This window comes from Formica exsecta, unplaced genomic scaffold (genome assembly GCF_003651465.1).
Source record: "Formica exsecta isolate Colony F162 unplaced genomic scaffold, ASM365146v1 scaffold363, whole genome shotgun sequence".
NCBI lineage: Eukaryota > Metazoa > Arthropoda > Insecta > Hymenoptera > Formicidae > Formica > Formica exsecta.
The window spans coordinates 700,710-727,701 of NW_021850877.1; the positions used below are offsets into that span (position 1 = coordinate 700,710).

A 26,992-nucleotide genomic window follows, 5' to 3' on the forward strand; every position below is an offset into this window, starting at 1 on the left:
TAGCGACAGCGCTCGATCCATCATTCCTTCTCTCTCTTTCTCTGTGTCGCGTGGTCCGGAGTTGCGCGAATTTTCGTGGGTTCCGGAAGAAACGTATAAATTTTCGGGGGCTTTTGTTAACGCGATTATATTGTCAATTATACGCGTATCGTTCCGTAGTGTCGCGCGCGATGATAAATTGGCGGGAGAGCGCGATGATAATTTTCGCGCCGTGCCGGCTTTCGTTGAAGTCGCGCGACACGACTCCTCCATGTAACCCGCTGTAACCACGTGCTTTGAATATCCTGTCGGCCGTTACATACTGTCGACTCGCTCTCGCGCGCGCGGTGGTGTCCTTTCCGCGACGTGACTCGGCGCATCCGACGCATTTTCGATTTCGCGGATTCACCTTTCTCGGGGCGACGATTAAGATCGTCCCTTACACGAAATACGCAATTATTTTGCGCAGCGAGCCCGAGCGACCCGTGAACGTTTCGTCGCGTCGAATAAAGAAAGGCATGCCGAAATGATCGAGTTCGTGGACGGCTGGTTTTTTGGCCATACCTTGGGCGAAGGAGCCTACGGCGAGTAAGTGTCTTCTTATTTTATGCATTAATTTTTATATTTGTACTTTGTTTCGTGAAGAATATGTTTGCGATTCTCGAATGAGATCCATTGTTCTCATTGTTCGAGTTAGATGTGTTCCGATATTCGCGTCATGTGGTTGTTAATAAAAAGGTTTAGTCAACTTAATACCACTTTTTTTTAATCTCAGGATTTTTACAGGCAACAAGAGTTTATATATTTAGTTAGAAAAATGTGTTATTTAGAATTATAAAATATTGTGTATGTGTAATTATAATTTACTCCATGTGACTAATTGCAGGGTCAAACTAGTCATAAACAAATCTACAGGTGAAGTTGTTGCTATGAAAATGATTGACATAGAGAAACATCCAGATGCAAGTCAAACAGTTCGCAAGGAAACCGCTATTCATCGTATGATGTCAAATCCTAATATTATACAGTATTTTGGAAAGCGCAGTGAGCCTAATATGGAATATATATTTTTGCAGTATGCTTCAGGTGGAGAGTTATTTGACAGGATCGGTAAGATTTAATAAAAAATTGATGATGTAAAATAAACAATGTACAAATTATTTTGTGAAATATTTTAGTGTATAAAGAGATATATAAAAAGTTGAATATAATCTTTACAGAACCTGATATCGGTATGCCAATATGGGAAGCACAGAAGTATTTCAGACAATTAATTTCTGGAGTAGAGTATCTACATAGTCGAGGAGTTGCGCATAGAGATCTTAAACCAGAGAATCTACTTTTAGATGATAATGATAATTTAAAGATAAGTGACTTTGGATTAGCAACAATATTTCGTATGCAAGGGAAAGAACGTTTATTGGAAAAAAAATGTGGAACATTACCTTATGTCGCGCCAGAGGTGCTAGTAAGACCGTATCATGCAGAACCTGCGGATGTATGGTCTTGTGGAATTATCCTTGTGGCTTTACTGGCTGGAGGTAAATTTCCTTTATAAAACTACATGAATATACAGAGTGTTTTAGGAATAGATAACCAAACTTTAGGAGTGTATTCTATTTGTTTTAAGTATAAGAGAAGGTCATATAAATATGATTTGGAAACGCTTCCTTTCTGAGATATAAACACTTTATGTTTACTATGGAGTTTGTCCAATCAAGGTATATTTTTTTGATAAAAGTAAATACTAATAGTATGTATAACCAAACAAATCAACTTTGAAATAGAATCAATATATTAAATTTCAGTAAATATGGAGTAAAATAAGAAATTTTGTTACTTATTTTTGAAACATCCTGTATGAAAAAAAAAAAAAAAAATAATGAAGGCTATTTATGACTTTGATATTATTCTTTAAATCTCTAGATTTATTACAATTATATGTAATTAATTTATTTTGATAAAGTTATCCAAAGTTGGAATTTGTTATTATTATTTTACAATTACAAGTATATGATTGTAACATAAAAGTCAATGTGCCTTCAAATGTAAAATCTATTAAAATATCTAATATCTAATTTACATTTCTCAGTTTTTAACTGGTCCATGTCTGAAATATAGAACTGCCGTGGGATCAGCCTTTGGCAGAATGTCCTGAATATGTTGCGTGGAAAGAACGGAAATATATGTCTCTCACACCATGGAAAAAACTGGACAATTCGTCATTATCATTAATCAGAAAAATTCTTGTGGATTCGCCATCGGCGAGATACAAAATATCAGACATTAAACAACACAGATGGTTTGTCACGAGCTTTATTAAAGGTAGCTTTTTTAGATCAGTACTTTTAGAAAGATGTTTAAAATATCTAGCATAGGTGTATCTTTGTTAATATCTACGGAAGACTAATATTTATGGAGACCACAGGATAGTATTTACTTAGTCAGGTACTGAGTGACTCTGAGTATTAATAAAATTACTCAAAGTAACTCGGTACCTAATTTAGTGGATACTGCATACAACGAATTCTTATCTGTGTCTTAACTGTGCTTCTTTTCTGTGTAAGTTACTTTATGTTAATTAATTAGGTGCACATCACACACGCATACACAGAAAGTATACCATAATATGGTCTTATCATCAATGAAGCTCTTGCCTTTTCTTTGGTAATACAGCTCTATGAGTTTAATCAAGCATCATAAAGCTAGATTACCAAAGCAGAGAGCATTGGCATATACTCCTAGACTGGTATATGTAAATAGCTAAGTTTTATGTAAAATAGTATAAATATAAGAATTTAATAATTTTATCCAAAATCTTGATAGATATTACATTTCCTACATAAGATATTGTTATAAGTAAAATATCCATAATTTATAGGTGATGAAGTAGATGCACGAAGTCATTTGAGTCAGGCATCTACAGAGGACGAAAGTTTAAGAAATGTCTGCTTGTCACAACCTGAATTCCCTCGAACGGATAATGGTAATACAATTCAATTCAATTTAGATGAACGTCCAGCGTTTTCATTTTCCCAACCTGCTCATATGGAAGATCTTTTATTATGTACACAATTACAAGTGCTTACACAGCCCAGTCAGGTACAATACACTTTATTAAATAACGTATCGCGTTATATATCTCGCATAAATAATCCTATAATTTTATATTCTACTTGCAGCAAAATTCATTCCAAAGATTAGTCCGCCGAATGACTAGATTCTTTGTTAAGATAGAATGCGAGGATATTGCAAAGAGATTAATAAGATATTGCGAGAAGGAAAATTATGTTTATCGTGTTAACGAGTTTAGCGTGGTAAGTAAGGAAGATACAGAGTACAAAAATAAACTTGATTCATCAACAAAGAGACATAACGACATAATAAATTATTTGTAGCTCACAATATCGACGATAGATCGGCGAAAAATGCCGCTTGTTTTTAAAGCTAATTTTATAGAAATGGATGGAAATGTACTAGTCGATTTCCGTTTGTCTAAAGGATGTGGTTTAGAATTTAAAAGAACATTCATTAAAATTAGATATGCAATGGAAGACGTTATTCTGAAGAGCTCTGTGGCATGTGCGAAGAATCAATAACAGTGACAGACATAATAGATATAGGATCATGTAATAAAAAATATTTTGTATTTTGTTTTATATATTTTTATAATAAAATTTTTCAGATTTTTTTATGAAAAAATTTTTAATATCTTTTCCTAAAAATTTTTATGTATGTCTGTTATGTATTGTATCTTTCGAAAAAAAAATATATATATATAGTTCTTATAGATATAAGAGAGCTCTATTATCTGCGCGCTGCGGCTGTTTTACCCATGTTTCATCCAAAGTTCTTTATACTGAATTGTAAATTTATGACGAGATGTCGTTAGCATCGTGTTTTGCGTCAGTCATTCGAGGAAGAGACTGAATGAAGCGTACACCGTACATGATGTACAGTAGTGTTCAGTTGCTCGTGGTTGCTTGGCGGTTCGTTCATCATCAAGAGTGACGCGATCGCGTGGAAGAGTGTAGCTGGTAGCTTACGCGGGTATATTTGCAAATGTTCTGAAACGTGTGACACATTATTCCGCAAAGTGTAGCCGAGTTGTTGAACGAGCTAGAATGATGACGATAAACGCGGATCTGCGACGTGAACGTGAGAAATGCAGCTTCGATCCCATAGAGCTCACGCACTTCTGGGACGGCGATCCGGAGAAAACGTCGCAGCGGCGTGAGCGAGGTGTGTCATCTTCGTTGATTAAAATTCACGCGGAAATTCACGCGTTATACGTTTTCGCTCACTTCGTGGCATTCCCGCGTTTATTCAATAGTTACGGCGATCGCCCGACTATTGAGATTGGAGATTATCCGAGTAACTACACGAGAAAAGAGAGATTGAATTCCATACGCGCAGGTACTGCGTTGTGTGCAAGCTCTTATCAGTTCCCTTTCACTATATATATCTCTCTCTCTATCTCTCTTTCGCTCGCACAGTCGCTCGTTGCTTCATAAAATGTAGTGGACGTTAATTTTATTTTATCGAAGGGAGAGATTAAAAATTGTCGCTGTAGTATAGTATTTACTACGTCAATTTATTTATGTATATATATGTTTCGTAATATTTTTTATTAACATGATATACGAGAGGAAATAAAAAGGATAAAAATACGTATGATTTTGTAGTGATATATGGCGACAATAGAATGATCACTTCACACCGATAAAAATGATGAGTAGTAAAATCTAAAGATTCGCATTAAAATGTGAACTGCTGAGAGCTGCGTCTACAGACACACACATATAAACAGCTATATAAGCATCGCAATGAAACTGTAATCGCTTATAATTTTTTTTTATCTGCAGTCTCGCATATCCGATTAATAAAATGCAGAGACGAGAAACTGCAACAAGAAAAAGATTGCTTTTTTTCTTTCTTTCTCGTTTTCCTCCAGTTGATTACGATACGAATACATCATTCTCGATCTGTTTTCCACGCGATAGTCTCTTTCGATAATAAAATATTGATTTAATAATTCTTATAATGCGATAATAATGTTATCGCTTTAAAGGATTATATTTGAATGCAATATACGTTATTACAAGTGTTCTACCAATTTGAAATATGAACAGATATATAAGCAGATTTATAAAATATTTTTTTAACACCAGAATATTCTACAAAGATTAGAATATTCTACATAGACAATATTCTACAAAGATTAGAATACATAGATAATTCTATAAAAATATCCCCAACGTAGTATAATTATTGCTAAACAAAATAGTCACACTGAAAAAAAAAAGTTGTTAACTTGACTAAATGCGTTCAACTGATTATTATTTCTTTAATTGAAATATTTCATTAGTATGTACATTTTCTAAAGATAACAGAAAATGGACTTTTGTTATACTTTATTAATCTTTATTATCCATTATTATCGAACACGATAATAGTAAAAGAGCTATTTAACTTAACGCATTTGTTTTGCGAGAACGAAACTATTAATTACTAAAAATAAGAATTTTGAGAAAGAGTTAAAAATATTGTATTTCTGTCACTGTGTGATAACTGATATTATTTATTCGGTTAATTGATCTTACACAATATAATACGTCATATAATAGCGCGTGAAAATAATTTACCGTATCATGCTAAAGATTATCGAAAACTAAATATTTTACGAGATATTTTATTTTTTATATCAAAATATGTCAGATTAAAATATAAAATAACTCAAAAAGTACTTAATAAAAAAATACTTTATTATAGTGTTTCGAAAAGCTCTCGAGATAAGCTGCAAGAATATGCAATAAAAAGTAGGCAATTCCATTTAAAAAATTCAATTTGACCTTGATCTGACCTTGGCAACGCCATCCATATATATATATATACTTATATAAGCGCTATGATGAATATGCAAATGCCTTGCTATCTCTTAGATCTAATCTTATTGAAGACTTGTATCTTTTACACGCCGCGATATTTTTAAACTGACAGACAACAAATAAATATGCGGAACAGTTAAGTTTTTATATGAATGCGCTCAATGTTCAAAGTAAGATTAGACAGCTGAAATATATATGTTCATGCTTTATTAGTGGACTTTATAATTAAGTGTCATATGATTACTGTTGATCCCATCGTTAATAATAATGACGCGAATTGAGATATGCGAATGACTTGCAGAAAAACATAATTATTCTGCAAATAATAAAAACAACTAAATTAAATCGATTGAAAGCACATTTCTCCTGTTGATTAACAAGATTATTTTCAATGCTTTGTTTGGCAAAAGCAAAGTAAATTTCCGATATCGAAAAATATGCGTGTCCAATGTTTCACCCAAAGATTCTTAATTAAAGTATCTTTAATTAAAATTTAATTATAAATTTAATTCGATTAAAAAAAAAACAGCTCACGCGTGTAATATGTATGAAAAATAAATCACATAATATATATCTGTCTATGGTATAATTTCGCAATTTTATATTAATTTAGAATTATTGAAAATGAATCGATAATATTTGTAATGCGTGCATCAAATTAGCAAAAACGTTACATTAGCTTTTGATAAAATACCAGTGTAAAAATTCGAAGACATTATTCTCTACCTCCCGCCCTTCCCCCCATCCCCCCTCACTGTCTCACTCTCTCTCTCTCTATTTTTTAACTTTCAAAGAAAGCTACATGTACTATGTATTATTTTAATGTATCAATTTAATCACATATACTTTGCATAGTTTGTATTGCTGCCACGCGCATAATTTATTCGTATATATTAATGATCTAATTTGTATACAATATTGTTCTATTTTGATATTATTTTATATTAATTCAAAAAGTTCATCAAATCAATTTCGAGTAAAGTGATTCAAGCTAATTATTTGCAGAGGACTTTTTCCTAAGCGATCCGCTTCTGCATGATAGAATTCCTGCAAAATATAAGAGTCATAAGGAAGTTTACGAGGAAGCGATAATGAAGGGATGCCGTGTGATAGAAAAGGTGCAACAGCTACATGAGTCAGGAAAAGGCGGCATGGATGTTTTTTCGTAAGATATTTATGCGCATGTTAAATAACGTAGAGTTCTATTTTGTTGCTGAAAAGAATAATATTAAATAAAATATAAAAAGTTTAATGATTTGTGAAAAAAAAAAAACAATTATTTAAATAAAGAATTCATCCACAAGAGAGTATCATTCGATAGAAATGTTTGTGGCGTTTCGTAGACAAATTTTAGGAGGCATGTTAGGCTCGGCGATACTAAAAGACGGTAACCCGTTGACGCTTCACTATGTCATGTTTATACCGGCTATCATGGGACAGGGCACCGTCGAACAGCAAAGCTACTGGATATCCAAAGCTTGGACTTGCAATATTATCGGTACTTATGCACAGGTATGTTTCTGCAGCCATATGAATTATGATAACAGAAGCGAGAGGAATCATTTAAGAATTTTTTTCTTGTTAAAAATATGTCGAAATTAATTAGTTTTTTTTTCATATGCCATCGTTGGACATTTGATCATATTGATTGGTAAAAAGCATTAAAAATTCTTTTTTATAATTATCTTAATATTATTAATAAATGCTCATCCAGATCTTGTAATAATCAATTTTACAAGATTTACAGTTGGCAATTAATTTTTGGAAAACGCGGTCGGTTAACGATTATATAAAAAATTTATTTCTTTTGAATATATATTGCGAAAAAAATGTACATAATTTTTCTCGTTTTTGATATCTTCATTCAATTTGTCTGCAATGATGGACCAGAAGCATTCTTAATCATGAAATTATATAATTTTCGATGTTTATAATATATATCTTTTAAAAAATTGGTTAATCCAGAAAATGATATGATCTGTTATTCTTAGACGGAGCTTGGTCATGGCACGTTTATTCGAGGCTTAGAGACTACAGCGACTTATGATCCCGAAACCAAAGAATTCATATTAAATAGCCCTACTCTGACATCATATAAATGGTGGCCTGGTGGTTGTAAGTATTTTTCCTCAAATATATACTAATATCCGCGAATCGTGCGCGCGCTTTATATAGACTCATGAAAAAAAAAAAATGCTTTCAGTGGGTCATACGGCGAATTATGCAATTGTCGTTGCGCAATTATACACGAAAGGAGAGTGCAGGGGTATCCATCCTTTTATCGTGCAACTAAGAGAAGAGAATACTCACGAGCCTTTACCAGGTATGTTCGCACACATACGCGCTTTTTTGCGATGAAAAATTTATATATTTTGTTTCTCTCTCCCGCTTTACTTAAATTGATCGAAAAATTTATATATGAAAAATTTGTTTTCGTTTTAGGTATAAAGATCGGTGAAATCGGCACCAAATTAGGAATGAATGCATCCAACAACGGCTTTCTCGGCTTCGAAAATGTGAGAATACCGCGCGAGAATATGTTGATGAAGAACTCTCAGGTAACGGAGAAAGTAAATCGTCATGAGCTGTTTAATAGAAAATGTAGAAAATTTCAACGATTTAATTTTCTCTGCATTTTCAGGTGTTGGAAGATGGAACCTATGTGAAAGCGCCTAGTGATAAACTCACATATGGTACAATGATGTTCGTTCGAGTGGTATTAGTACGTGATATCTCTAACTACTTGTCGAAGGCGGTGACTATAGCTATTAGATACAGCGCAGTGAGACGACAGAGTCAAATAAAACCCGAGTACGTAAAGTGTGATAAGAGACTAACATATTCATATAGAATGATATCTCGATACATAATGATTTTGACACGACGAGCTTTTTTTTGGTATCTTGGTTTACACATTCAAAAGACAATTAATGTATAATACTCATGTATAATAATTGGCAATGCATACTCCTGATATAAATACTTATGTATAACAATTGGCACATGTATTCGGAATATTGAGAATAAGTTTTAAACGCTGCAATAGCCTTTTTTTAATTTTACAACCGGATATCAATCTGAATTTTAAAAGATATTTTATTTCTGTTTTTTTTTTTTTTTTTTAAGATACAATACATCTGCAATTCACATTTCATGGTTAATGAAATAATATTTTGTCAAAAGTTATATATCTTATGGCTCCTGTGTTCTCACTGCAGCCATATTGAATTATGACTACAGTGAAGAGACAGGAGTTTTAATGCATAATTTCAGAAAGCTTTTTAATTTATTTCAGTGAGCCAGAAGCACAGATTATAGATTATGTCACTCAACAATACAAATTATTTCCCAATCTTGCTGCGTGTTTCGCGTTCCGAATGTGCGCCGATTGGATTTGGGAGATGTATAACAATGTGACGGCTGAGTTGGATCAGGGAGAGCTAGAAAGACTTCCTGAGGTGTGCAAGAGTCTTTTTTATACACTATTAAAGAAATACAAATTATATATATTACATAAAAAAATAATTTAGTTTTACGTGGTAAAGTTGATTTAGGAATTAGAGATATTTCTCTCATTTTATATATTAATGAAAAAAGAAAATTGCTTTTTAGTTGCACGCGTTGGCATGCTGTCTAAAGGCAGTTGCATCATCAGACGGAGCAACTGGCATAGAACAATTACGATTGGCGTGTGGTGGGCATGGTTACATGGATGCTAGCAACTTGCCGGGGACTTATGGTTTAGTGACCGCCGTCTGCACTTATGAAGGTGAAAATACGGTTCTACTACTGCAAACGGCTAGATATTTAATGAAAGCCTGGAGGCAAGCGGTCGGCGGACAACCATTACCACCGACCGTAGGATATTTAGTTGTTATTTCGCGTGGAGTAAAACAGCGCCCTTGGAAAAACACTTTAACATGTATCGTGCAAGCACATCAAGCAGTTGCGGCAGGGTAAAACATTTTATCGCTATACATAAAAAAATCACATTTGCAAATAGAAGTTTAACATAGCACATATCTCAGGTTAATTTCGCAATCGTAATTTGTAATATTGCTTGTAGCAAAATTCGCCAGGCAACGGAAAATATGGATCGCAGAATACGTAGCGGTGCGTCGCCGGAAGATGCGTGGAATCAAACCAGTATTGAGTTAGCACATTGCGCAGAGTCACATTGCCGAGCTTTCCTAGTGATGAGATTCGTCGAGGCCGTAAGAGGATTGACCAATGTCTCCAAGCAGTTGCACGAAGTTTTAATGCAACTTTGCGAATTGTACTCGATATACTGGGTCCTGCAACGACTCGGGGACTTTTTGCGAGTCAGTATCATATATATGTATATTCTTATAAAATTAAGATCGCTGCCATAATTTTGCTCAATATTGAATATTGCGATGCTTTTTTGTATAATAATACAACGATGCATTTTATAATTACAGTTTTCCTGTCTGAATAACGAAGACATCCCGGCGCTTCAAACGCGCTTCGAAGAGATGCTCGCCGCGATCCGTCCAAATGCAGTTGGTATCGTCGATGGATTCGATATTCGCGACGAGATCCTCGCATCCGCACTCGGCGCGTACGACGGAAACGTGTATCAGCGTCTCTTTGACGAGGCAATGAAGAGTCCGTTGAATCAAGAGAGCGTGAACCAATCCTATCATAAGTATCTCAAACCTTTTCTTAAAAGTAATTTATAGTCAAATATTCTGTTCTTATCACAAAATAGTCAACTACAACCATTCTATTATAATAAATAAGTTTGTGTATGAAAAAAACTGCAAACACTTTTAAATACGTACCAGAATGATTTGCACAACTTCGTATGCAAAACGTATTATATGTCGTGGATTTTATATGGTGATTATATTTGCAAACACTGCAGTAAGTTTGCAAGAACTAATTTTGCGCGCGTAACGAAAATATTCTGGCTTTTTTGTGATATAACAAATCATGATCGCACAATATATTATATTATGTATTAGTATTATATATATTCTATGGAATTATTACATTTCATGTTAAAATGTTTGTCTTTCAAAAGATTTTATAATTCATTTTATAAAAGATTTTATAATTTAGATTTTCAAAAGTTTTTATATAACATTTTAACAGAAGCGTTTAAAGCATATAATGCAAATATATTTGTCTATTATATAATCGATATTCGATATTAGCAAATAAATTGTTTCGTATAAAGTGCTTTATACGTTCATAAACTGATTATAAAAGATTGATATTTTTGATAATGATATTTCATAAAGTACACGTGTATATATATATATATATATTGCATATATAAATGAGGACATATGTGCACAATATTGTTTTATGAATAATAAGCTCACCTTGGGACGCATTAGTAAAACGAAAGTCTAAGTTTTACAGTTAAATGTCCGAGTATGTATTTATATACAGATTCACCTTCGCAATGGTGCTCAAATATCATGGTAATTTAACATGTGTCTCGAAGGCGCCAATATATATGTATTTTCGTATGCAAATAAAATTAAATAATCTTCCTGTTATATCCTGGCATGTATGGCTCTATAAAATTCCTATAAAATCTACGAATCAAATGGAAGCGAGACGCTCATATCTCGAAGAAGTTTTCCAATGCGTTTCCTTAGACGGTACAGTATTTATTTACAGAATAAGAGCGACGACATACATTATTGTTTGTTATTATACTAATGTAGTGCAATTATTAATTTTTCCGTTAATTAAGAATAACGTAATATAAGTACCCGCAATAGCGGTAACACGAATGTTTCATACTTGTTAAAAGCTATTCATGTCTTGATTTGTCATTATGCGATTACGCAAATAATAGACTTTAAATTTCGGAGCAAGGAGAACAAACGCTGAAACGCGCGCGAGATTAAGAATATGTTGATGAAAAACCGAAACAAACAGTTTACCGCAATTGCGAGCGAGTATATATATATATCTATATATTTATATATAAGTACATATACATGTATATACGTATTTTGTGGGTTCGTGCATAGACGGAGATATATACACATATATGTAGTATAGATCGGTATAGGGAACAATAGGAGAAGGATGAGGAGCAGGAGGAGAAAGGTGGCGGTTTTTGGAACGACGATACTTACACTTAAAAAATAACATTGTTAATATTATCATTATTATATTAAATATTAATTATATATATTCACTTTTAAAATTATTTTCATTCGTCCATCTGGCCTATGGGCTTTTTCTTGTCTCTAGCGTTAAACAGACTTCTCATTGCTATAATGATCTTATGGAATTACGTTCTTCTTATAAAATATGATTTCATTACAATTAATTTTTTTTCCCACCTTCGCTTAATCGCCTCTCGGACGTTAATTGGCCGCATGGTGAAACTAGCAAAAGCCGAGGCAGGGGCACACCAAGCGGTCAATTAATTGCTACCTAACGAACAATTTCATCTATATCATGTACGATTATTATTACAATAGAGATTACGAGCCCCAATTTCTAGGTCTTCCCTCGTTTATTTCGCACGGTATAAACGAAATAAAAGATTATCGAGGGGAAAAAAGATGACAGAGAAAGAAAAGAGTACTAAAAATAAAAGTGTGTTGTAAAACGTGGCGTATTTTTAGAAAGTTGAATCTATAGAAAATTGATGTAAAATATTGATGGAATTCAATTGATTTAAAAGAAATCGAAGAGATATGAGAATAATATGAGAAAGAATATCGATTTAAAATGAGTTATGAAAAATATGACGAAAGAATACAGGAATATTTCTTCGATCGTAATCAACATCTAACTATCGTTACAAATGTTCTTATCAGTTGATTCCTATGTATCAAATTTAGATGCACTAAAACAAATCTTTTGATACAAAGTAAATACATAAAAATTTTGTAAAAATTATTTTTCTAAAAGCGTAAATAAAAAAATCTTGATAAAGAAATCTTTCTTTACATACGTACTTAGTATTTTTAACCGATTGAAATATAAATAAATAAAATTGTCACACACATGATATGCGAAAGAGAAATCCTTTAAAATCATGACGTATGTCCAACAAAGATAAATCGTCGTAGAACGCGACAAGTTCGCCGTGGATGTGAGAGGAGAATCACATTATTCTCGGTAATAAAATAAATAAGGCGTTTAGTAGACTTTATACACTTTTTATAGTATTAGCACATTCATACGTAAGAAGCGCGAATCAGCTGAAGAGAAATGAAAAGAGCAAAACTTGAAGGATGATGGAGGAAGCGATTACCATGCAGGATAAAAATAATATGCTGTGAAGTGAGAATGCAATGTGATAATAAGGCGGATCCGTGAGTTTCGTACCAAATCGCTGTTCCTTACGTAGTATATGGCAGTATCGGCATGATATACTTTTAATTACTTCCAACGCGTCTAATCTTCCGTAACGGAGTTGGATTCTGCGAAAAAACGACGCTCGTAACTGTTACGAGAAGAGATTCAAGAAGAGATTCAGAAGAGATATCGATATAGAATAGAGAAGAACACTTTTAAGAGAGAAAGAGATAAACAATAGAAAAAAGACAAAAAAAAAAGGAAATATTGCAAAAATAGAGGAAAAAGAGAAAACATTAATAAACTCTGCGATGCACAGATGGATCGCGTGACGAATGCAGCTGAAAAAGAAATTCGGATACAGATTTGTATCGCTCTTCGCATGTTCCCTTTCGCTTTCTAACGTGACATTATGGCATCATTTTTAATCGTACTAAGGCGTGCGCACTATCATGTCGCTCTCGGGGCAGGAGGAACCACGTGTCGTGCGTGATTGTGCCTCTCGATCGCAGCATCCATTTTATGGCAATGCAATTTCTCGTCGTTGGAATAGTTTTGACGACGAGACGAACAAGACGGGCGAAGATTTATCAACATTGGAACTGCCCTTGATAATAAAAATGGATGTTTTATCTTATAGGTGGAAGGAGGGTGTGTACTGTCCCATTGTCAACATTCTTATCTGGACTTTATGAGCTATTCCTGTTCATCCAAAGTTCGAAACTATTAGATGCATTGAAAAAAGATGAAAAACTTACGGTTCTTAAAAAGAGATTTTCTCCTACATTTTAAGGGCTACATATTTATTTCGAAGTTGAAAACGTCGATCGCGATATTGGAGATGCACGCAAGTACGCATGTTTTAAAAATATGGCACACTAACTGAGAATTCATTTTATTTGCTAAATGCGTGGCAATTAATAATACACAATACGAGAATTTTAATAAAATTTTCTACATGCCTAGAGAATACGCGAAACATTGTGAAACATCACCATTACCGTGAAGAGGTTTTAGTACATAATTCTCGAAGAGGGAGAGGAAAAGAGAGAATATTAAACAGGATTTACAAATGACATCAACGAGATTTATCAGAGCAAAGAGTCAAATTGTGATAAATTTATACACGCGTTCAATTATCGCGAATCTTATTTGTGAAAAATCGCAATATATTTCTCTTGCGCTAAAATTGTGCAAAAAGTTTTCGCTACCAACGAGTATTAAAATTAATAAAAAAATTGAAAGATAGAATTAATTATCTTAAAATAGAAACATTGATCTTATTTTTCGACGTTCTACAGGATACAACGAAATGACATTGAGAGAAGTTACGCGGCGAAAATACGTATAAAATTCTATATAAGTTTCAGAAATAATCGTTATTCCGTAACGATATGTACAGTATCGGCGACCGACCGACTGACCGAACATAAATCCCCTATCACTAAGCAAACTTGCGCAACTTATATAATTCTTAGAAACGTATGTGTGCATAGTGACAAAGCACTTCTCGTTTTCCTCGGAATTTAGATATTGGTCGGTACGGTCGCGCTACGATTAGTAGTAACGCGTATTTTTAATAATAGGCGCCTTTTTTTATTTCCTCCGCGATTGATCCGATCGGTCGATGAGTCCCGCCGTCATTTTCGTCTCTATTGAGACGCGAACGCGCATTGATAGATATAAATTTTCATCGAATTCGGTATTAAACGCTCAGTATCAAAAAAGTGGATATCGTAAATTTAAAAAAGAAAAGAAAGAAGGAACAAGCAATAGCAGCGACGCGGACGAGGTTGCAGCTTAACTCCTCGCCGCTCTTGATGTCGGAGAGAAATCACGGTGCCGCAACGATCCTTCTTCCCTTCCCTCCTTCCACCGGGAGACAGAATGATTAACGACATAGCAACGGCGTTTATCGCCCACGAATTTTCACGCTCTCAGTCCTGTACATGTATATATGTATGTATACATATACGTAAATATATATATACAATCTCGCCGGTTTCAAAGCCGCCGCCGTCGACAATAGCTTTTATCGAGTTTGGAAAAAGTAACGCAATATCTCGGCCTGCAAGCTATCTTAACGACCTTCGCGTGCAACATGGACTTTCTCTCTCTCACACACATGCACACACACACACAATATATATAATATATATATATATATATATATATATTTATACACGTTCTAAATACGCTTGTAAATGCATCTTGGAATTGGTGCAACCTCGCCGACGATGTCTCGACAGGATATATACGAGGGCCACAGTCTCGTCGTTCACTGTCCGTCGCTTCCAATCACCAGCCGGGATGATTACACTCCGAAAAGGATCTTCGGAGAAGGATAGCGAGTGCGGTTAAAATCAGGATATAACGGAAGGGAAAATCTCTGTACAGAGTGCTATAAAGGGTGAATCGGAACGTCAAGCTGAAAAAATTCGGCGTTTGGTGAATGGTCTGTCGGTCGAGAAAGCCGCGAATTGGCCTTGCCTTAAACTCTCTTACTCGCGTGCGCCCTTTTCTTTCGAAAATACGATGAAATACAGCGCGTAAGAAAATACAGTCTCCGACAGTCAAGAAGAGTTCGGGCAGCCGAGAAGCGTACGCGCGAACGTCGTCGTCATCGTCGTCGTCGCGAGCCTAAATGTCAAAAGGGAAGCTCCGGGGGAGAATCGTGAAAAATTACCTCCCGAAAGGGAGGAGAACGCAAAGGATATATGGATATATAGGGTAGATAGGTAGATAGGTAGATTGGGATATGTTGTAACGGGAGTGAGCTACAGAGCTAAGAGCAAGCGAATATCGGTAGGTGCCGAAGGAGAATCCGCGAGAATCGGCCGACGTTCCACGAGCGACGTTCCTCGATAAAAGCCCCGGCATTGCGGGAGAGTCTATGGGCGCGCGCGCGCCATGCGGTTCGCCGAAGTAATCGTTCTTTTTTTCACCATCGACCAGCGGGATTCCGAATGCGGGCGTTGTCGATCGTCGGTGGTCTTTACTCGGCTTGGCATCGTGAGATCGCGAGAGGAATCGGCGAGGTCGTCATCATCGCGCCGCCGTCGCCTCAAGCGTAGAACTCCCGATTGTGGTGGGGCGCGCCCGGCTTGGGGAAGGCCTGCGCCGCGGGTGATCTCCTCGGCTCGTCTAGGGCGTACGAGCCCTCGTCCTTCTTACGCATCCGGTACACGATAAACATGACAACCAGTATCGCGCAGAGAAGGCCCACTACCGCGCCGCCAATCACAGCTGGAAGCATGATCGAGATATCTTAGATTTATGTACGCGGATAAGAGAAGAGTATTCTTCTTCTGCTCGTGAAGAATAATCTTTGTTCGACAACACTCCTCACAATCATCTTTATCAAATCAAGAAGCGAGCAGTAGTCGTGACTAGAGAAACTGGACGAAGAGATACGGTCATATCTCTTTGGATGAAAAGATACAATCGTAATCTCTTGGTGTAAAACACTCGTCGAGTATCACGTTAAGTTTGATAAGAAAAAAAATTGTCAGGCTGCATTCGAAAACATCACCCGTGTGCACACGGGTGATATTTCCGAACGTACTGTTACACTTACCGGCTAGTACACCTGGCTGTGCGAAGAATGAGCTGGCACGGTCCTCGTGTTTCGGATTCATTATATAGACTTCGTGGATCTCGTCGGTATTGTCAGCGTGATCGTCTTCCGTGCCCGAGGGTTCGATTACATCGACCTCGTTGCCGGGTCGGTTTACCGCGTCGATAGTCGTCTGGAAATTGGATACGGATCTCTTCAATCACTTTAATCTCTTTAATTCGCGAATGTGTGTGAGAGAAGAAATGCATGCGCGCTTGTGTCATCGAACAAAAATGTAGTGATCCGTTTCCGAGAGTGGGAGGTGTCGTCGCGTCGGCACTTTAATCGGGCAAATTAGATTGCACGCTCGTGCAGGAAACGCAAAGCTCAATATCGTAAAACATCGCAAAAGTATGATATACTAGCGCACGGTAATTTATAAAATAAAATGCAATTACAATTTTATATAATCTATACGTTTTATCTCTTCTTCGTGAGGGAAAAAGAAATCAACACGATCTAGCGATTTGTATTAGCAAGAAATTGACAGCTTGCACATTTTTTGTACAATGCGTGAAAAATATATTCGCGACAAAAATAAAATTTTATTTTTGTAAATTTATTAAATGAAATATAAAAGAGAATGTTTTGAAAATGTTTTGCGAAGGTAAAACTAACGAGATGTAGTATGTTTGCAAGTAATTTTCGGAAGATATTACCTGTTGTTTAGTTTTGACGTTTGTCTCATCGATAAAGTATGGAGGTCTCGCTTCGGTCGGCTTGCTCGGGATCTCTAATCCATTATTACCGTTGAACTCTGTAACAAGTTATAACGGATACATTAGAATTTTCATCTCGAATAGATTCGTACACGAATTTTCGCGGCGATTGCAAGATTCGAAATTGTTTTTTTTTTTTTTCAACTGGCACGTTTGCAAAAGCTGGAAGTGAATTTTCAATCACCGTGATCGGGGAACGAGAAACGATCTGCATAGCGGTGAATACGCGCGCTGATACTGTATATTTTTCAATTTTTGGAAAAATCCGCCGCTGCCACCGCCTTTGTGATCACTGCATGACAGTTTATTGATGCATTTAGTTTCACGGTCAGCATTTTTTTTTATCAACATGTAAAAGATTCGCCAAAAATCTTCAAATCTTCTAAACACGCGCGTCGAAATAAAAAAATTATCGTTAGATAGAAACATTAGCTTGATAAATAGCAGTAAATAAAAATTCTAATCGCTATTTTATTTATATCTTCCCCTCCCTCCTCCCCCCATAAAAAAATCATTGCTTTGATATTTTTCACGATTGCTATCTGCTTATACAGAGATATCGAGCATGGTACCGTGATCGTCGTCTCCGTCCTCGTCATCAGGGCCAAGGCCACTGCCCGAAGCCTCGAGGTCGTCGCGATTATCACTGCCCCCTCGACCGGAGCCTTCTATGTCCTGGTCATCCAAGTACAAATCGTCCGGGAAAGTATTGTAAGTCGAGCTCGCCGACGTCCTTTGCTTGGTGTCGGTCTGCTCCTTCTGAAAACCGAGAGATTATAAAGTAAGATTTAATCAGTACACGTCTCTCTCTCTCTGAATTAATATTAAATCTTGCGAGAGGATCGTCTAGGATATCTCTCACAGATCACTGACACGTGGGACGCTATACCTTTTCCTACGAAGCTCGAGACTTGACATCGCGCAGAAACGCGACAAAGCTCCGAGCTAACGTAATTAAAGGCACGCGCATATCCTTGCGCGTTCTCCTTGACGCGACGTCTCTGTGACATGAAAGGGCTCCACGGGGTTCCACGGTTCATTAAATTTTAATTTAACTCCACCGCGAGGTAAGAGCGATCCCGTTTCTCTTCTCCTCTCTCGCTCCTGAGAGCTGCTTCCATGAACGAGTGCGCTGGATTTACAATCCGGCACACCGTCGTCGAGCATTACCGTCGTGCAAATGTCGCGCAAATTTCAGGTTCAGTGCAGAAGTCAAGAGTGGAGGAGAAAAAAAGAGGAACAAAATAAACCCTGGCAGGGAGAAAGCTAGAGAAAGGGGATTCCTTCTCGTGAAAGATCCGCGTGGGTGGCGCGAGTCGCTTCGTTCTATTTCTAGCCAGCTTCATCTCCTTTCCATCGCCTAGCACAAAAATAGAGATCGCCTCCTTTACGCATCTTCCTCATTTCGACGGTTCGTTTCCTTCATCGCGTGTCTTTCCGTTAATCGTACGCGGATAAATCGCCAACTCGACGATACTCGCCGCTTTAATTGCATGCCACAAATACATCCGTAGAGCGGTTGATAAAATTGCATCGTCGTTAAATTGAGCAAATAAACAATCGCTCTATCTCTCTTTCTCTCATATTTATACGGGCAACAAAGAGTATGAGTACGGCTGGCGGATGATTGAGGAGGAAACGACGGAATGACCCACGCTTCCGGTTACGTGATGTCCGCGGAATGCGAAGTAATGCGCTGCGAGAAGTGTACGGAACGCGTTGATCGACGAGGAAGCGAGATTGCAAACGCCAATATTCCAGCTCTACGTATTGTCTCTAGGAAAATTTCATTTTCTCGGAACGAGATCGTGCGAGTTCCTTCTCTCTCTCTCCCTCTCTCTCTCTCTCTTGAATTCCAGAAATATATTACTTTATTAAAAAACAATGCATTTCTTTCTCAGATATATAACGTAGAATGTGCTCGAATGTGAAATATATATTCCAGCATAAAATTTCTACGTTTTCTAAATCGTCCGACTGATTGATATCGATATATCTCACTGCGATAGCGTTCCACGTGGAGGATTACGAGAGCGGCTAAAAAAAAAAAAGAGTATTTTTATAATATAATAGACGCGAAAAAAAATGACGGAAGTAATAAAGATGATAAAAGAATTAAAAAAAAAAAAAAAAGATATTTCTCGTCGCGCGTCACGACCTTCGCGTCAATATAGCCGCGATTGAATAGCGTTATTAACGAATGCGATCGATAGCGCGAAATTCGCTCTTGCGGATTGTATCTCGCCGCGCTCGCCCACCGAAACGAAGCGATTTCCTCCCTTTCGCTTTTGCACCGAAAGACAATGAGCGCCCGATGACTGTCGAAAGCGCGCACACCTCGTCGAACGCGTTTCCCATTCTACGCACACGCAACGTACAACAACCGACCGTTGTACGGTACCGCGACGGGCCAGGTATTCAATACGTCAAAATCCAAACGTGTGCAACGCGTCACATGATGAGAGGAAATAACCAAATTACGCGACGCTAAATGTTGACAACTGACGAATCGGCGAATTGTCTCGAATACGAAGATCAACCGGAAATATATTTCAAATCTGTGTTTTAAATTTAACTGTATTACGTGCATTGTACTTTCTTTACTTAAAATGGAATAAATGTATTACCGGACATTGGAGGGGAAGATAAAAAAAAAAAAAAAAAAATTACGAGAAGCTACAGAAAATGCGAATGAAAAGAAGGAAGAGATTAATCGGATGTTATTTTCTTGATCGTGCGATTTTTTTCGAGATTTTTTTTTGTTCTCATTATTTTCTATCATTATTTCTATTTTGTATTATCTCTCAAATTGACTATATTTTCGATACGATATTTAATCGTTCATTTTGCCATCAATTATTCGAAGAATGGCGGGAAAGGAACGATAATGTCAACCGCAATCACACTCTCCCACATCTTTAGCACAATTTCTCGAGAAGAATATCGCATCGTGGAAGCGGATAATGAAACGCCGCGAATAAAGAAATAAGTATTATAGCAGTTTCACGGGTAAACAACAACGCACCGATCACGTAGAAGCCAAGAGGAACCCTTATTCAGAAGAACGCCGACTAGGATAGGTCCTGGACGAATGCTGGACGAGTGTGGTCGCCCGGTACATCCGCCAATCGATATCGAGAAAATTCAGCCCAGCCCGCGAGCCCTGCGACTGCGAAAAGGATCGACCTTGGATTCTTCCCGTCAGCAGAATTTACATGCGACGCGTTCACCAGTCGTGCTCTCTCGCGAGCGAAACACTTCGATTTTTTTCCCCACGCACCCTTTTCTCACCCTTATTGCGCTCGAGGAAGACGGCAAGAATTGCGCGGGCGCGCGATGTTATCGACCTCCATTCTTCGGCCTGTCCATCGCGGGGTCATGTGGTTCCGTCGTCGGAGAAAAAAAGCTCGCCGATCTGTCAACGCGTCTTTCACGCACCTGGCGACGCGGATTTGACCTCGAGGTTGTCCAGGATGTTCCAATCAACGGAGGGACGGTGTACACGGGAAGAGGTGACCTTCTTGCCACCGAGTTCTCGTGCCTACACGCGAACATGTGAGCCTACACCGATATTACCTCTGTACTTACGCGTCGAGTCGCTTAGACAGATGACGGCTGGAGAAAATGCGTGAATTCCGCGGCGGAAAACGGGAAAATTCGGAGGGTGATGTGCGACGGTTTTAGGCCAGGTGATGACTGCACCGGGAGTAGTACGAATCCGACCCGGCAGACGGCACTGCTCGCGACTGTATATATACATGTGTATACAGCTCCCAGCGGTTGTATATATACATTTACGTTATACAGGATGTCTCTTTTAAAGTTGGAGCAAGATTCGAGGATGTATTTTTTTTTTTTTTTTTTTTTTTTTTTTATAAATTGGAATCTGATTACTTCTCAAAAGAAACTTGGCTGGACTTTCCGATATATCTCGCAACATTATGCCCCAATTATTATTAAAAAAAAGATGTGTATACGTCAGAAAATTTATAGATAAAAAAATGCAGATAGAGAATCGCGTTGTGTTTCGTTTTTTTCTTCTTGGTTTACGCGAGGCAAACGTGATAAATCCGTCAAAAGCTTCGCTCGCTCGCGAAACGTATTCAATAAGTCATACGATAAGGCGATTCGCGAGCGGGACGGGATATTGAAAATCTACTTGGTCGATGGAGCTTGTTGCGTGTATGTTTGCTGCGAATATACGATCGACATCCTCGCATACGTTGTCGTCTTATTTGAATGGACGGGATTTTTCATATCGAATTCGAATCCGAGGGACTTAAACTCGATTCGCGTGAACGCGTGTGTTCTCTTTCTCTCTACTATATCCAGTGTAACATCGTATACGCTCACCGTAGGTTCTTCGTCCTTTTTATTTTATTATTGGTTTATACAACGGTGAAGAAAATGATGTCAACGCTCGAGAAAATGGAAAAATCGATCGCTGGGCGGTGCACGTAGGGCTTTTTACGATGTGCGCACACGATGTCGATATACGCGAGCGATATACGTGTAACAACAAAGTAAGAAGTCGGAAAAATGCGCTAAATACAAGAGACAAGACCCGATTTGGTCTAGTCTGTCGTCAAACGAGCGATTCCGATGATTACAATTGCAATTGACGCACGCAAACTTCGCTTCTGCTCGTGGCTTGCTTCGACTTATAATTTCTGCGCTATAAATTCCACCATGTTCGTCTATATTGTAAAATATATCGTAAATTATTTTGAGCAGTCATCTTTTGTGTGTGTGTGATATCTATTTATGTAAAATGATGAGGAGAATCGATTTGTGTAAACAAAATCGTACGGTGTCATTATATAAAAAAAAAAAAAAAAAAAAAAAATCAAAATGATATTGACATCTATAAAAGAAAGTCATACGAAAAAATTATTACGTCCACATTTTCTCCATAAAATTGTGAAACTTTTATACAATTAAAACAAATTTTATTGCTAAAACGAGAAACAACAATAACGCATTAAAATGATTCGTTCCGTTTAATTTAGAGGCTCTATCAAATAGATATCCCCTTCTTTTTGAGCCATGTACATTTCGCGAACAGTTCGCTGACAGTTATGACAGGAACACGTGGAATGCGCGGCACGTGGCAGGTAAACGATGTTGCTTGCCGACGATGATCGCGTTATCTCAAATCGTTGGCTCTCGTTGTCGGACGGCAGAACAATCGTTCTCTCTGTCTCTCTCTCTCTCTCTCTTTCTGCTTGACGCACCGCCTAAACGTTCACGGTGCGCTAACTAATTGTGCTACTTGCCAGCAAGACCGAGGAGGAGACTACACGGCCGATCGGACAATTACTCGACGGTGAGAAAAGGACGGCGCGGTGCCAGCGGCTACGAAGCGGAGGAATTCTGGAAAAGTGTGACGCGCGCGTATTTTTATAATCCTCCTGATCTACATGTGGGCGAAAAGCGGCACGGAGGATAGTCAAGCTGATACGATGCACAGATATGCGCCGAGATTATATACCGAGAAAGTAGCAGTCTCAATTTACGCTTTCACGAGATCCGCGGATTAATTGGACTTTTTAATTTTAATCAGTTTATGTTATTTAAGAAATTTTATGGAAATTTGAAGACATGAGCACGGATTGAATAATTTAATAAAGTAAAATGAAGAACGAGAAGAGAGAAATCAAATAAGAAGAGAGTTTAAAGAGATCAGTGGCTAGATATGTTTTCATCAACGATACGAATTTTTCGCCGTAATCTTATATCAATCGATTCAGATATCGAACAGATCTCGAATAAAAACGATAATCCAAGTGCATCTGAAAGATGCTGCAGAAGAGATCATCTCTTTTGAAAAACAAGAAGATAGCTCGTTGTTCGATGTAAAAGGGTAAGAGCAGCTTCTTCGCATCTTAAGCGTAAAATTAGGCAAATATCGGCAATTCCCTCAAAAGAGAACAACGGCTGCAGTTGCGCAAAAAGAATCCATTTTCCCGTCGTGGATCTCTTCAAAACAACCCTTCGAAAAGGCGTGCCCTCGACCCTCGTTCTTCATCGTCGATCGTTTCGTACTAAGCCCTCTTTACGCATAAATCATATCCCGTACATTCTTTAATATTGTTCCCTGCTGTCGTAAATATCGCAGAGTAAAGGAGAAATTTATGAGTGAGAGAGAAAAATTAAGAAGATATTATGTCGGCAACAATTGAACGCGAAAGATTTTATGCTCATCGTCTTTTAAGATCAATTACAGACTTTTAAGAACATAATTCAGGTGCTATCGTGCTTAAAAATAATCAATTTCCATAATAATTGAAAGTGTCATTACATTGTTTTGCGCATTTTTACAAAGTCATCTCTCGTTCGCGGAATACAACATTGTGTGAGTTTCTTGTTTTTTCCCATCTATGTTCATCCTCACTATTACATCTCTCTTTTACAATGCGATTCTCTCTTTCTCCAATATTTTCCATATTTACTTGAATTATTTTTCTACTGTTCTTTGACGAGCGACAAACGTTTGTTTCACGACAAAGGGACACGCGGGCGTCCCTCGTGTCATGTTTGATTTTTATACCGGGCAGATAAAATCAAATTGTTGACAGGACCAACGTCGTTTTTACCATTAATCCAAATAATATTTTTCTCTCTAATCTGGGGATGCAACGAAGAAGCGAAGCGACTTTGCGAGTCGTTCCATTTCGAAGATATTTAAATAAGATAATTCGCTGTTTTATATAAATCGCGATTTATAATTATCGCAATTTGCTAAATCATTAAACGCGCTCCATATATATATATAACATTATATATAACAACGAAAAGCCGGCTCAAAACGTTCTGGATCATTAATTTTATTTCCAAGTCTTTCTCGTCGTGGCTTATTAAAGAAATAATTTATTCCTCGCAACTGAATTAACGGTTGTCATTAATGTTTAATATCTCTTTCTTTATACCGTCGTGGTGGGAATTATACATGACCTCGAGCGCTTCCTATGGGTATTTCAATATTAATTAGACGATATATTGCGATCGGATATTAATATTGAAGAAGATCGACAATCTCCATCTTTGTCGCGATCGTAATTGCCGCAATTACAATTGCTGGTAATTGTCCCAGTAAGAGGACAGAAAGATACGATAAAAATGTTGATCTTCTCCATTCGATAGAAAAATGTGGATACGTAAAACAAAGCATTTGCGAAAGAATGAATAAAACACCAGCGACGAATGCAAATTCGTTCGCGCGCAAAAACCACGCGGGCGAAACGCGGGATTAATGCGAGATACGTAGCGTACGCGGGGCCGACGAGAGAATAGCAATTACGGCCAGTAACTTTGCGAGAAATTTCACCGTAATACAATTCGGACATGATCTGTTGGGCGTGAAACCAAATTCAAAAGCCGCATCGAACCAGCGACCGGCTGATTCAACTAGCCTCCCTCTCTCTCTCTCTTTCTGTCTGGATGTCCTCTGTTACGCACTTAATGAACCGTTCGCGCTCCTTCTGCCGTGCGGACATCGATCTCGAAATTAACAAAATCGGTGAAAATAATTTAGCGGTAATGGGTTTCACCTGTTTGCTACAGTATGACGCAAGGGATTTTGTAAAAATTTATTAGCCCTTTTCGAAACGCACGAACGTCATTTTATCGTCTAATTTATCTTGCAAAGGCTGAATTGAAATGATCGAATATTTGTATAATGCCGTGCATTTACCATTCAAGAATAGAGACTAAGATGGCGCGAAAGGAAAGAAGATGAAGTCTCGAGTGGCAAAAATGCAGAGCAAATTGGCAGTCGTGGAAAAAGGAAGCGCGCGGAAAGATCATTCGTCTAGGATAAAAGCGCGTGTCTTCCCCTTTCGACTTTCAATGCATCTAATAAATTCTGAGTGCGTCTTTTCACAGGCGTATTCCGTTGAGCTAATAAAGTCGGAGGAAACTCCCTGTTTGTTTGTTTTTTTTCGCAGGTGCTCGCGAATGCGTGCGCAATTTGCTTCGCGACGATTCGCTAGACACGTTTACGGGCGATATATTTTCACGAAAATAAACGTGAAAAGGAACGAAACTGCAGTCCTGTCGGTCTTAATCGCGTGTGAATCTGCGATTTTCGAATACGAAAAAAAAAGAGAAAGTCTCGCAAGAGAGTATCCACCTGAAAAACACGCGTCGTTGCAATTAAATGCGATTCGCGCGATGCAATTGCCCATGTGACGCTAGTATTCGAGCGTTTTAATTAACGTGACAGATAACAAGAAAATAAAACAAAAGAATATATATATATATATATATAAGAACAAATCATTATCGCAATTTTTATTTTATAACTAATTGTAAGAGATGTGTCTCGTTTCTCTGCGAAATTATTAAATTCCAAAGAGGTCTCGTGTTAGCAAAGGAAGCGAAAGGGGCAGACACCTGGAGGCGAGCGAGGCATCTCCAAGACCGAAATGGCATCGTCCGGGATGACACTTGGCCTTAATAAGCGCCTTCGATCGTCGTCGAATGCAAAATGCTGCATCACCAGCGAATTCCAGCCTTTATATATTCTTTTCTTCCACAGAATTTCGAGTGCCGCCTATATAAGTTCACGATCGACTTTTTTCGTCGGATCATTGTTTCGGATTTACTCTCGACAACACATGAGAGTATCTCGAGCGATTGCAAAAGAATATTAAGAGCGCGAGAATGCGGTTCAGATTAAGCGACGTTGCGAAACCTGATTAACGAAACTGACAACGGGAGAAAATAATGCTGGAAACGCAATATGAACTTACTGCCGTGGAAAAAACACGGAGAAACGCTCCTTTTTTTTCTAATTTAATGGCTCACTTTGTCAAGGTCCTAGTGTATGTTCGCTCTGCTCAATCGAGCGCCCATTTAACGCTCAGTCAGACAATTCTCGAGCCCGCTTTTTAAAATGGCGTTTCCTACATATTATGTCGCATGGACAGACAATGCGCATACAAACCCTTTTTCTCGCCTAACTACTCGTCGAGCATAGCTTGTTTGTCGACGCGTGTATCATTGTTCATTTTCGACAACAAGAACAATCGCATAAAACTATTAATTCTCCTGATTCGTTTGTCGCAGACGCGATAAAGGGAGAGAAAGAATGACAAAGAGGAGTGGAAAGGGAGCGTACGCAATCTACGTAATAATTGCGTATCTATCCTCTGAATTCGCTCGTTCGTCCCTCTGCACACATCAAGTCCCGACTCTCTCTCTCTCACTCTCTCTCTCTCTGTTTCTCTCTCTAAACCCTTTTCCGATTCTCGATGCCACCTATCCACCACCTCCGACACATTCATCCTGCTATCGGCGCGACAGGTCAAAGGCAGAGAATCTCGGATATTGGTTGAATAGCTTGGAAACTGCGCTCTTTCGGACAATCGCAAGATTTTTCATCGCCTTTCGCGGTCGACCTTCGAGCGGTCATTTTCGTATTCGACGTTAATTGAAATGCAAGCGTGCGATGATATGGAGAAATGCCATGTATCACCGTGGGATTATTT

General features: G+C 37.7%; 3 protein-coding genes across 3 annotated transcripts in view; 2 read left to right on the forward strand and 1 right to left on the reverse strand.

The window, feature by feature from the left end:
* The first annotated feature begins 505 nt into the window (after window positions 1-505).
* Window positions 506-3,668, forward strand: LOC115239077 (serine/threonine-protein kinase grp). Its single transcript, XM_029813417.1, has 7 exons — window positions 506-567; window positions 866-1,089; window positions 1,200-1,520; window positions 2,101-2,304; window positions 2,861-3,081; window positions 3,162-3,296; window positions 3,378-3,668. The coding sequence occupies exons 1-7, from the start codon at window positions 506-508 to the stop codon at window positions 3,576-3,578; spliced, it is 1,368 nt and encodes a 455-aa protein (XP_029669277.1). The 3' UTR covers window positions 3,579-3,668.
* A 104-nt stretch (window positions 3,669-3,772) lies between these two features.
* On the forward strand, window positions 3,773-10,897 carry LOC115239076 (probable peroxisomal acyl-coenzyme A oxidase 1). The gene is made up of 11 exons (XM_029813416.1): window positions 3,773-4,221; window positions 6,873-7,032; window positions 7,211-7,379; window positions 7,859-7,982; window positions 8,071-8,190; window positions 8,310-8,425; window positions 8,509-8,678; window positions 9,163-9,325; window positions 9,480-9,823; window positions 9,934-10,189; window positions 10,310-10,897. Exons 1-11 carry the CDS (start codon window positions 4,104-4,106, stop codon window positions 10,568-10,570), a joined length of 2,001 nt encoding a protein of 666 aa, XP_029669276.1. The 5' UTR covers window positions 3,773-4,103; the 3' UTR covers window positions 10,571-10,897.
* A 4,428-nt stretch (window positions 10,898-15,325) lies between these two features.
* LOC115238981 (syndecan-like) overlaps window positions 15,326-26,992 on the reverse strand; it is a 68,019-nt gene continuing 56,352 nt past the window's right edge. Inside the window, exons 2-5 of the mRNA XM_029813238.1 lie at window positions 18,074-18,260; window positions 17,442-17,539; window positions 16,744-16,915; window positions 15,326-16,412 (exon numbers count right to left, since the gene is read on the reverse strand). Coding sequence (XP_029669098.1) covers window positions 16,231-16,412; window positions 16,744-16,915; window positions 17,442-17,539; window positions 18,074-18,260 — 639 coding nt within the window. The 3' untranslated portion in view covers window positions 15,326-16,230. The remainder of the gene's footprint in view (window positions 16,413-16,743; window positions 16,916-17,441; window positions 17,540-18,073; window positions 18,261-26,992) is intronic.